Genomic DNA, 12485 nt, shown 5'->3' with positions numbered 1-12485 from the left:
TGTGGTGGAGCCATTCTTTTATAAAACGGACCTACTTTGGCCTTCCTCAGGCCAGTGTGTGACAGACAGGATCCGGCTCCCAACCCTGAATCAGGAGAGGTGGTTAGAGAATGGATGGAGGGATGATATAGCATGCATATACAGTAAAATTGGAATAAGAGTGCCAAGCTGTACAAGAGTCAAGCAGGTTTGAGGGAGACCCTGTGCCACCTGTACTGACAGTTCAAGAGCCGGAGGGAGGACCGCGAGAGGAAGGGCTCCATACCGTTCCACCATGTGGGCAAGAGAAGGCAGCGCAGGATGGGCGTGCCGTTTCTCCTGCACGAGGACCACCTGGATGTCTCGCCCACCCGCAGCACCTTCTCCTTCGGCAGCTTCTCCGGGATCGGCGAGGAGCGGCGCGGGCTGGACCGGAGTGGCTGGCAGACCACCATTCTCGGTGAGAGCACCGCCGTGGGCCTGAGGAGCTGGCGGCAGGAGAGTACAGGTAGAGCTCTTGACAAGGACAGTAGATGGTCTTTCCCCTCTGAGCTCTGCTAGAAGTAACACACTGGCCCAGGAGTTACCTTTGGAGGCCCCCACTTGTGACCACCCATCCTAGCTTTGAAAGAGAAGGTGTTGGGGTACTTAAGCCAGATGAATTATAGGACCCAATGTGGTGACTATTAGAGCTCAATGAAAGCAAGGGGAGTTTGAAGGAAAATCTGAGTGTACTTATCCGAATCACAGTTCAAGAATCGTGGTCATAGACAGGTTCGCTATTCAGGAAACCAAAAGTTTAGAAGCCAAGTAATAAGCGTGGAAATCTCAAGACCAAGAGGAGGAGCTCCACTTGGTGAAAACCAATACTGAGCGTTGAGGTGAAGGTGGTGAGAGCCTATGTATTCCGGGAGGTAGCAGGTGTGGTGATGAAGGAAAGGTCTGATTGGTTGATTAGTTAATGCGTCGCCATTTGCGGGAGTTGGATAAGACTGGAGTCTGATTAGGAACAATGCAGGGTAATTTGCTGGAGTTGTGTAGGGTTGGATTCTGATTGTGAACGGTCGTGACAGAAGGTTCCCTTTCCAACACATATTAGTACAAATTATGTACCAGATGGGTTCAGGTGGAGAGCTGTGTCAGCATGCACTGCTTGCAAAGGAACAGCTAAAGGTTAATTCTGTGCTGGAAAATAGACAGAAGAAATACAATGTTTTTGGCTGTTGAGCCTTCTTCAAGGGAGAGAGAGGAAGGAAGACAGGAGAACAAGCAGAGCAGGTGCAGGAAGGTGGGAAAAGCTTGTATTGGGAGAGAAACATTTTTAAATAAATGTTAAAGTTGGGCTCTCAAGTGCTGTACAATATTGTATTATTTAATATACAGAAATAACTTTATCTAATAAGTAAAGTTACATACTGTATATCATATATTATAGACATTATATAATAAGGTATAAAGCAACATTACAAGTAATCATAATTTCCCCCGCTGAAATATATATTGTTTTTTTATTTTCCTAAAATTGTTTGCACAAATATTGTGATTTGTGGATAAATCCAGATGAAGCGTAGCTGCAAGTCTCCAAAAAACCCAAGCAAGCAAATTCCTATTGACAGTTTTAAAATGTTAAGATATTTTTCCTTTCCCTGCTGGGAACTGTTGCCTCTGTAAATTCTGTGGGACATGGACTGCTGGGAACAGGTAGGAGGATTTTAATTCTATTGTTAAACCACTCATTTTCTTTTATGCATCACCCCACAGAGAAACTTTGCATGCAGACCATTTGAAAGTGCCCAAACTGTTTCCCATCTTCTACAGTATTTATAGTTCCCTGCAGTTCCATGCATGTCACACTCTACAGTCGTTTGCAGGTGTTTGCCAATCTTTTTAATGAATTTCCTTTGCTGCTTCTACAGTTTCTGGTAGTCATTTTATTTTCACTTGAAATCTAGAGTAGATTACTAGCTACTGTATACCAGACTATAGATAATGAAAATCAAGAAAAGTGTAGGCTTAACACAAATCCCTGAGATAGTGCACTAACCTTTTCTGTGCTAATATTTACCGTGGAACTTTGTTCTATAGCCTGAAGTATGTTATCAGATCTTGGAAAACCCCTGAATGAATGAAATATTAATTAATCAACCATTTCCCCTTCATTGTCTAGTACTTTCCAATTATCATCACTGAGATACTTAGTCCTTTACTGTACATGTCATTATTCTGAAAAAAAAAACATTTTTATTTTCACTTCTGTTCCATTCATTCTATTCTGTTCCTCCTATCCTTTCTAATGTATTTTTTATCAATGATTTCGGTTCAGTATACTCCTCTAATTTCACTGGATCCTTCTTTTTTAATCACTTCATGAGGCACTGATGTTTTATATATTTGTAATTGAGTTATTAAATCATTTGGCATACTTCTTTCTCAGCTTTGGCTTGCTTACTCATGGAACTAATTTGTTTAGTTCAGCTAAGTTCTCTTTAAATATAATTAAATCCAACCATTCTCTACTGATTCTTTTGCTTATCTTATTCAGACATCCTTTTCATAATTTCTGTCTTGCTCCTCCATAGTCTTCTTTCCTGAAATGATAAGCCTTTTGGGGTGTCTACCTGACAGTTTCAAAATATATTTAAAAGCATATACCACATTATGTCACATAATACTTCTATCACCACTGTTTTCCTTACTTTCTGGTTTTAGAAAAGCCAATTCTGGCATTCCCTTTAGAAAAGATGATTTTGTTTATGCATGCTTTCCATAAATGAGTCTGTTTCCTTTCTATTTGAGCTGAGTAACACAATAAAAAGAAGACCCTGTAGCTCTCCAGGACCATGTCCCCATGCTATGCTGCAAAACCCTGTTTTACTGTACTGGCATTTTCTAATTAAGGAGCATGAAGGCTGTCCATGCATGTTTATGTTAAAGAAGACAGGTTTCTGTGTCATTGACTGAGGAGATCAAGATGTCAGAATGTATTATACATGCCCAGGAAAATTCACTCGGAGGGGCAGCACAGACACCACCGCCGACGTAGACAGCCTGAGTGCCAAACACTCCCATTCCCACCACACCCTGCTCAGCGACATCCCGGATCACTCCAACAGCCACAGCGACAACACCGTAAAGGAAGGTAAGCTCAGCTGTCAGGGGCCTCTGGATCTCCAATATGAGGGGTACGAGTGTGGGTCAAGAGGGGATGGAGGGGAGCTTTCAGGGTTTTCCCTCTCATAGGTGAACCATTTCATGGTTAATTTAAGAGATTTCCAACTGATTGCAAAGCTTCTCTTCCTTCATCACTCACGTTAGCTTCACAAATGACTTTGGAGGTGTTCTATGGATAGGAGCAACAGCTACCTGGAGCTCTAACCCCCTTTCCCCTCATCTTCTCAGTGCGGTCCCAGATCTCCACCATCACCGTAGCCACTTTCAACACTACGGTGGCCTCCTTCAACGTGGGCTATGCCGACTTCTTCACGGAGCACATGAAGAAATTGTGTAACCCGTTACCCATTCCTGAGATGCCCAGCGAACCCCTGGCCTGTGCCAACTTGCCCCGCAGCTTGACCGATTCTTGCATCAACTACAGCTGCCTGGAGGACAGTGACAACATTGAGGGAACCAACAACTTCATCCTCAAGAATGGCATGCTGGACCTCACTGTATGCACTCAGCTAATTATTAAATATTGTTTGTTATTATTCATAATTCTGCATACTGAATATAAGTATTCCAGTGGAAGTAACAATGTTATCAACTACACTAGTACTGCAACAGATTGTCATTCGTGATTTTCAGTGTTGTTAAAACATGTTATGTTGTTTTAATACTGTGACCAACTGTTTTTTTTCTTTCCTAGAATTGACCATATCTAAATTCAAATATATTATATACATTTTCACAACTATGCATGAACAAAAAGAAAAAGCAAGTCTACAGAATCATGATTCAAAATATGTATTTTTTAATTAAGTGGAATGAATATCACTTAATTATCAAAAATACGTTCTGGATTAAATTGAATGACTTGTGGCATGCTCAAGTGACTCTTTATCTGTAAATTTACAAGGACGAATTTGCCAGTGAGTTCGTTTTAATGAAATTGCATCTCCGAACGTGTCATCGTCCCTCACCTGCAGGCAATCCTGAGGGCTGTGTATGTGGTCCTGACTCATGACATCAGCTCCAGGATCTGCGACGTGGCCCTCAACCTCATTGAGTGTCTGCTGCAGCTGGGCGTGGTGCCCTGCATGGGAAAGAAGCTCTCCAAGACTGAGGACAAGGAGAATGGGGAGGCGCGGAAGGAAGGAGGCAATCACAGGGCAGGAGGAGCACAGGGGGGCGTGTCTGGAAGCATGGGGCCTGCTGCAGGGGGCGGAGCTGGGGGCGGGGGAGGGGGCGGAGATGGCGGAGGGGGAGGAGACAACATCAAGAACAACAAACAGCCGGGTGCCAAGGTGCGTCATCCTTTTGTTTTTTATTGTTAATAAAAAGCTTATTAAAATGATATATTTGATGTTTATGCAGCATGGAGGGAAATGAACTGTACAGATACTTGACAACGTGCACTGTTATAAAAAAGATAAGACACTGCTTTCCCATTAGGGAGTGTGAAAGCTGAGATGGGCCAAACAGGCTTCTCTGATTTTTATATATTTTACTATGTGTTCGAAGAGATCTCAGCCCCGCCTGCAAGTTGCAACTTGTACAACATGTTAGCTCATTCTCAGCTAAGGTCCTAACATGCCTGTGTCTACTCAGGATGACGGCACCCCTCAGAGCACGCACAAGCTGGCACTCACCATGCTTATTAAGATCGTCAAGTCTCTAGGCTGTGCCTATGGGTGTGGAGAGGGGCACCGCGGCCTCTCTGGTGATCGCCTACGAATGCAGGTAACAGAATATTTTTGCTGTTTTGCTCTCTGGACCAGTTTCAAAGGGTTGAAATCTACAGCAGTTTTTGATACTTCTTCCTTACTTTTGACATCCATAATCTCATATGCCAAATTCTGATAGCTGGAGAACAGGAAAAAGAGCATGCTTTGTATGCAATCCACTGTGTTACAGGCTTATAAGAAAACAACAAAAATAATGATCAAAGTTATAATGAACATGATCTTTGATGAGATGGACTGTTTCATTTGCTGTAAATTGTTTTCCAGGCTCAGAACTGTCTCACCAGTCTCTACAAGTTGGACAAGCTGCAGTTCCGGCAGACAATGAGAGAATATGTGAACAAGGACTCTCTCAATAACATAGTGGACTTCCTGCATGCCCTACTGGGCTTCTGCATGGAGCCCATTACCGACAGTAAGAACACAGCTTGTATGTGCGATCTCACTGAGCATGCCTACTGCATGGCTGGGTTAGAACCAGTGTGAACAACACTGTCCACCTACCCTGGCCTGTGGCGGTTCTGCCAGTTTCTTACTCTTTATATATGTCTGTCATCCCAAAAGACTCCTTTTGGAATGTAAAAAAATGGGTGATCATGTTGGTTTTATATTTCCTTCCAAAAAGACTAAAGGCCATATTCACATGCATTACCACCACCCTAAATCTAGCCAGCAATTATAGAATCTAAAAGTATTTTTCGCTACGCACAGGGACTTTTAAATTAACACCCTGAAAAATCTGCAACAATTGACAACTTCAGGCATGGTGGTAACTGTGTTCAGAACATGGTTCTAAGTCTTTATTTCATTGTATTATACTTTTACACATCTACAAGTGCCAATACTAGCCTTTTGTGCTGTATTGGTGTGGTATCACAGTATGGCAGTAGACCTGTGCTATCAGCAGTTTCCCTGAGCTGTAACTGCTGCTCTGTTAACACTGCTCAAAATATGTACATGGAATTATACATTTTACTGGGAGAAAGTGGCACTCATTTTGTCTTCATTCAACCTTTATACTATGCTGACATGCAAATAATTCTTGGGACATTGTGCCTTAAAAAAGGCAGCTATTCCTCCAGATAGCTTATTGAGGAAGTTGCTATGCTTTGTACACCACAAAATTAGAAATAAGCATGGATGGAGCATTTTACAATGCTCACTGTTTTTCTCAGTTCCAGAACTCATTTATTGAAATAATGTATGCATTTACATTATTCTAAATAAATGGTCTGGAGAATGTGGGAATGTATCTTTCATTACAATATGCATGGATTCTTATTTGCATGCCACTACACAAAAACTAAGTACTGCAATTAATGATTTGTTCATTTTTTGGGACAGAAAAATGATTTTTTTAATAAATAGCCATGATAAATAGACTGATTCTGATTCAGTTACTACAAAAAATATTTTTATCTTGAGATGAGTGATCTATTATTCATCTCTAGTATGGCAATTTCGGAATAATATAAATCTTAAATTGGGCCTTTTTCTAGAGCAACTGTATTCTTTTTTTATTCGCTTCATACATTCTTTGTACATTTTCGGATCAGTTTTAAAAAATGAAGATTACATAATGCAGTTTACCAGTAAGTGGTCAAATTGCCTACCTGAACAAATATATCCACTCTCTTATTCTCCTGAGTGTAATATTTATTCAACCCATTAATGACTTAACCTTTTGAGATAAGGTACCTGGATGTACAGTATTCCTGTGCTGGAACACTTTAGCAAATTTTGGGGACTCATTTGCTAAATAAAAGTAGTGTCTGGACAGGATAAGTTACTAAAGGCATCCAAAAGTAGAGCTGACTGTTTTTTATAAAGTGTTTGTAAATGTCACACTTCCCGATGTAATAATCAAATATATTAAACCCTTTCTAGGTGAATATTAGGCTTCCCCCTTGACTTTACATTGCAAGGGAGCTCTTGTGCCATATGTACTCATGAAGAACAGAATGAAATTATCTACAGTAGCTCACAGCCTATTCATGTTACCTCCAATATTTAACAGAAGCAAACAATACGAATAACAACAGTGTTATTCCAGATTCAATCTGGGCTCTTGAGTTATTATTTTTCCATCAACAAATCACTTGAATGAATGGGACCAAAAAACGACTGCACTGATCAGCCTAAGAGCTTCTGGTGAAATCACATTGAATTCAGATATTAATCTCCCACGATAAGTTGGTTGTGTGCAAAACGAAGCCAATGTTTGTTTGTTTGTTTTTCTGCTCACTGGCAAGCAGAAAATGAATTGAATGAAACGTGGAGAATAATTTCAGTTTGGATGAATTATTTTTTAATGACGACTCTCCGGAGACGTAGCAAACTGGATTTCCCATTTGCCATCTGCTTATTTATGTGAAAAGCACAGCCAGCTTACCCCCGGAGACTAGCACTTGTGTCTGTGAGTGGGGGGTGTGACCTTTCTAAGAAAGTACATGTCTGTGCAGGCCTGACATCAATTTTGCACGCATTTCTTTTCTTGCAGAATACGGAAGTGCAGGTGAGAGGTCCAGGAGAGCGAAAAAAAGAAACTTCGGTAGATACATAATCTAAATTTCTGCCAGCCAAACTAACTTATGTCACATCGCGCAGTATAAAGACAGTGTTTCTGCCTGCACGCCTCAAAGTGATATTCCGATTTGGAATACTGTGTCCCAACATCTGTGTCAGATGTCCAGCCTCCTCCCATTCTCTTAATTTCTATTTGAACTATTTGACCTCAAGGTTCAATACTATATCAGGCCGTAGTCACTTGCATGTATAAATAGATGAATTGCTGCTGTGCTTTACATCTGTGGTGTTTTTTATTAAATTGACATTCTTTATATTGATTGTGGTGGCGTATTTTATTTCATGGAAGCTCTGTCGCTGTTTGTTTGTTCATGTGGACGCAACGCCTTACCTTCAGCACTGCTCAATCTGTTCATTTTCTTTTGTTTTTATTTTATTTCTCTGCGTTTTCAGACAAGGCAGGTTTTGGGAATAACTTTGCCACGGGCGACAGTAAGTCTGTGGCCCAGAGTATGGAGGCTGTGGTGGTGGGCTGTATGTTCAAGTCTCTGATCACGCGCTGTGCCTCCACTACTCATGAGCTGCACAGCCCAGAGAACCTGGTAAGAACTACTTTCATTCAGACAAAGAGAAAAACCTCAGTGTTATTACAATATGTGGTAAATAGGAACAACTCATTTCGAGTTTCTACTTGCCTACACTGTAGGTGCCTTGCACCTAAATATATTTCCCCTATAAATGTCTCTTGTGCCTTAAATCAAATAAGACAGCAGCGAGATAGAAATCAAACATCCTCATCTCTCTGCATGAAAAGGTACATTGTTTTGTCATTTGAAAGCAATTCAAATATAATATTTAGCAACCTTTTCGTTTTATTGGAATGATCATGTTTGAATTTCTGTTGATTGATCAGTTTAGAATTGTTTAGGTGCCCAGTTATTATTTACTAACAAAAGACAGTGATATTGTAATGACACTGTAAATACATCCCTGTCACACAGTGATATTAAAATCATAATTTTTCTTGAAGGAAAGTACAGGAAATAATTATTCTGTTCTTATCAAGTACTGTATCTGCTATGTAATTGGATCGTTAAATATTATTAAAATAACTGACCTAGTATAACAGTGTTAATCACAGCTGTAAAAAGATTACAGATACTGTATAAGCCTACAGATTCATTCTCTTTTTCAAGTTTTTACACTAAATATTTAACCTCCAAGAAGGCTCCAATTTGATTTTGCCTCATTCAAATAGATTTTCGAGTGCAGAGCTGCATTATTGATATGGAAAATGAGTAAATAGTGGAATTTCAGCATGGAAGTATCATTTATAGACGGACTGATAAGAGGAACCTGCTCAGTCAGTGGGTTTTGCTGCATTAAGAGCTGTGCAGAATACTGAGTGCTTGGTGGGCAGGGACAGAGAGTGCAGGAAGAGAATGAGAGGAGAGAGGAACAGAGCCACGAGCTTCAGGCAGGAAGAATGGTCTTGGTGAGGAGGCTGAGTCTCTAGAGTTTACTGCATATATTCCACACTTGGTCAGAAGCTGTCAAGGATGTCGGAAAGGACGAACCGTGGAATGACAGGAGAGCGAAAAGACCCTATACGTAGCGGCGAGACGGGGGTTAGCCCGGGCTCAGCTGTTCAGGAAATGCCGTATAGAAACCTATACCCTCAGGTAGCAGACGTGGAGCGACCTGGTGCTAAGCGGGTTTCAGGACATCCCAACGTCAATGCTAAGCGAGTAGCAGAGCAGAAGCAGGAAATAAATACGCTACACAACAAGACACACCAGAAAGACAAGAATAATCACAGGGAACTAGGAACAGGAGGAAAGTAGAGCGCCCCCTAGGTGTACTGTGCGTGACAGAAGCAGAAACTCAATCCATCCATTCAGCATCATGTGATAAATGGTGTGAGCAGCAGTTCACAAAATGTAGGCTTGTCATACAATAAGGACACCTAATGGAATGTATTGTGGCATTTTGTTATTGTACGTTTGCATTATCATCATACACTACTCAAGGCAGTGTCAAAGAGGTGTCTGTGATTTCATCAGTTATTCTTTTGGTACTGTATCTACAATATAGCCATTTTTAAGTGGCAATGATAAAATGTTATGTTATTTTACAAAACATACAACATGCAATAAATAATAAAGGAAAACTATTTTAACTTGTTGTACTATTGATCAGCTCTTGGATTTTGTGCTGGTGGAAATCCATTCTATAGACTCACAGCTTCAGGTTCACATCAGTTAATTAAGCACATTCCTGTACTATATAGTGTACAACCACAGCTGCTGCAGTCTTGAGCATTCCACACAAGCTTCCATTCTAGTGCATGCATATAAAGAGCCTCCAAGGTTTTTATAATTCCTACTGAAATAGAAACAAAAAACATCTTGCTTAAAAGAATCTAAAAATGTTATACTGCAATTGTAACAGCATGGCACAGAACAAAGATAAATAACTGAATAACAGAGGACACGACCAGGACTGGCTCTAGTTTTTTGGGGACCCTAGGCAAGATGTTGGAAAGGGGCCCCTGCAGATCAATATTTGCTCGTACACTACTATTCTCAGCTCCCACCCCATACTGATTTCACTATTCAGAACAATTAAACAAATAAATTACATAACTAGACATTTTCTTTATTAACCATTACAACAAAGTTTGCATTACAAGTAAAAGGTCGATTGTAATATTTAATTTCTTCTATGTATTATATACAATACTTTATTCCTCCCACTGTACTTGGGTTTAAAAATGTCTAAGTTTTATTTTGGGGCCCAGGTGAACTTTAGGAAGCTAGGGTTAGGGTTCTCACAGTACGTAGACATTTTTTATCCTCATTGCTTTTTTTTGTTTTGGGACCGAAATGAACTTTAGGAAGAGTGATACCTTTCTCCTATCTTCACTGATTTTTTTTCTGATAGATTTGGCAGCTTAAATTACTGTGCAAGAATTGCATTTCAAAACCGAGTCCTATAAAAAGTTTAGAAAACCCATTCCGCTGGGTAAACTCTCTCAATTTTCCCATTTCAACTGTAATCAGAAGGAGAAATGTTGTCAAAATTGGATGGTTCTTGCAATCCTAAGCCTAGACTGGCCTTAAATATATGCTCATTTAAATACTGTGTTAACAGCATTTTTCAACTGATTGAAAATTTGCCTATAAAAGATGCAGTGTTGAAGAAGACAAATTTACAAGAGCGTTTATGAATGGATTTGACCGTTTTAGGCCCATATTCTTTTAATTGAGAGTTGAAGAAGATAAATTTACAGGAGAGAGAAGATTATAGGATAATATCTTACATTTATTTGAGAAAGACCCATTATCCAATCAAGAAATCTTTCTATCCCGTGTTTTTAATATCCTATTAAATCAGCAGTATGTATAAATCTGGAGTGCACATGAATCTTGTGTGGACTGGTGCAGCACCCATTGGTCAATTTTTCATCGTTTCCTTTTACATTTTGTGCTTCCATATCAATTTAATTGTGTTCATTTTAGACATGATTTGGCAAAGGCACGTACCCCATGATGCTGACCCCTCTCTCTCCTGTCCACAGGGCTTGTATTGTGATATCCGCCAGCTGGTACAATTCATCAAGGAGTCCCACGGTAACGTCTTCCGCCGGGTGGCCCTGAGTGCACTCCTGGACAGTGCCGAGAAACTTACACCTGGGAAGAAACCTGAGGAAAAGGAGGAGCAGAAACCTCCAGGGCCCAGGAGGTAAGGGTAGGAGGATTGGGAGACACTAGGAAACTTGCTGGGCAATGAGGCCAAAGGCTGTTTAGGAAAATATGTACTGTCGGGCAACATTTCCCTCCTTTTGTTTATAATTATATATTATAATAATGTTCTAAAATGTGCATTTTTACCCAAATATTTTGTAACTTAGCAACCATGTGGCATTTTAAACACTTCTTTTCATTAAACAGCCCCAGCAGTTTGATTTGCCTCAACAGGACAGAAAATGGCTCATGTCTGCATTTCAGACCATTGCCTGTTTTGCTTCAGGTCAGAAGCTGGGAATGCGCCGGAGAGAGGCCAGCCAACCACAGCCGCTGATGAATGTCGAAGCTACATATCCAGCCGTCCACCTCAGACCCCCGAGCAGTGAGCTCTTCTTCTTCTTCTTCTTTTTCACAGCCTTAGTCCCAGACTGTCCTGGGGTCAGCTGCTTTGGTTGCTCTTCTCCACTTGTCTCTGTCGAGCACATCTTCCTCACTCACTTCACATACCTCCATATCTTTTCTCACACAATCTATCCATCTCTTTCTAGGCCTGCCTCTTCCTCTGTTACCTTCCACCTCAAATTCCATTACCCTCTTTGTTACTTCCTCAACGTCCCTCCTCATCATATGTCCATACCACCGTAACCTCGCCTCTCGCATCTTCTCAACCACATCCACCACCCTACATCGTCTACGGATTTCTTCATTTCTGATCTTATCCTTCATTGAAATCTGCAGTGAGCTCCATATCTCTATTTATTCCCTCTCTGCCTGTTACAGGGGTTACTCCAGAATATCACTGTTCGCTCTTAACCACTAGTGTGCTGAGGATGTAGCTCAAGATTCTTGCTATTGCTTCTGGCCTTGGTCTCCGGATTCTGCAGCTGAGTTCACCAAAGCAGCAAATTAGGTCAAATTGTATTTGAACCTTTGAGTAGCTGCTAAAAAGGAAAGCATTAACAGCTTGATCCACATAGCAGGTGTAATTTAGGTATGATTATCTCATACAGAGGCAATGTTCATTATAGATCATGAGAATGTAAGGACATAAGAACTGTTGCAAGCGAGAGCCCATTTGGTAGTCGTAATGATGGATGCATTTTATTCCTAATGAATCTTCGTAATCAGTTTAAGGGGTACAAGGCAGACACAGCTTACCCCTAGTTTAACAAATAAAACTAATTTATTATAATTCTGACTTCCAAATCAAAATGACAGAATTTGATTACCTTAAAATTCGTTGACAGACGTTCCAGTTCCACAGATCTATAATGAACCCATTGACATCAACTTCAGAGTTGGACTATAGCAATTCAGCAATTCCCCGAAG

The 12485-nt window shown here is 40.6% G+C and overlaps 1 protein-coding gene across 9 annotated transcripts in view; it reads left to right on the top strand.

The window, feature by feature from the left end:
* The window catches only part of unc80 (unc-80 homolog (C. elegans)), a 70761-nt gene that overhangs the window by 12868 nt on the left and 45408 nt on the right, over positions 1 to 12485 (top strand). For 5 of the 9 annotated variants that reach the window (XM_088605714.1, XM_088605711.1, XM_088605710.1 and 2 more), the window contains exons 10-19: positions 223 to 439; positions 2978 to 3118; positions 3379 to 3647; positions 4125 to 4442; positions 4747 to 4878; positions 5148 to 5295; positions 7381 to 7431; positions 7860 to 8008; positions 10987 to 11150; positions 11439 to 11537. In XM_088605714.1, coding sequence (XP_088461840.1) covers positions 223 to 439; positions 2978 to 3118; positions 3379 to 3647; positions 4125 to 4442; positions 4747 to 4878; positions 5148 to 5295; positions 7381 to 7431; positions 7860 to 8008; positions 10987 to 11150; positions 11439 to 11537 — 1688 coding nt within the window. The remainder of the gene's footprint in view (positions 1 to 222; positions 440 to 2977; positions 3119 to 3378; positions 3648 to 4124; positions 4443 to 4746; positions 4879 to 5147; positions 5296 to 7380; positions 7432 to 7859; positions 8009 to 10986; positions 11151 to 11438; positions 11538 to 12485) is intronic. The other 4 variants (XM_088605718.1, XM_088605716.1, XM_088605712.1 and 1 more) reach the window with 1 other exon arrangement.

The sequence above is a fragment of the Lepisosteus platostomus genome, chromosome 14 (assembly GCF_059453375.1).
Source record: "Lepisosteus platostomus isolate fLepPlt1 chromosome 14, fLepPlt1.hap1, whole genome shotgun sequence".
In the NCBI taxonomy this organism is placed as follows: Eukaryota; Metazoa; Chordata; class Actinopteri; order Semionotiformes; family Lepisosteidae; genus Lepisosteus; species Lepisosteus platostomus.
This window is presented reverse-complemented; position numbering and strand designations above follow the sequence as displayed.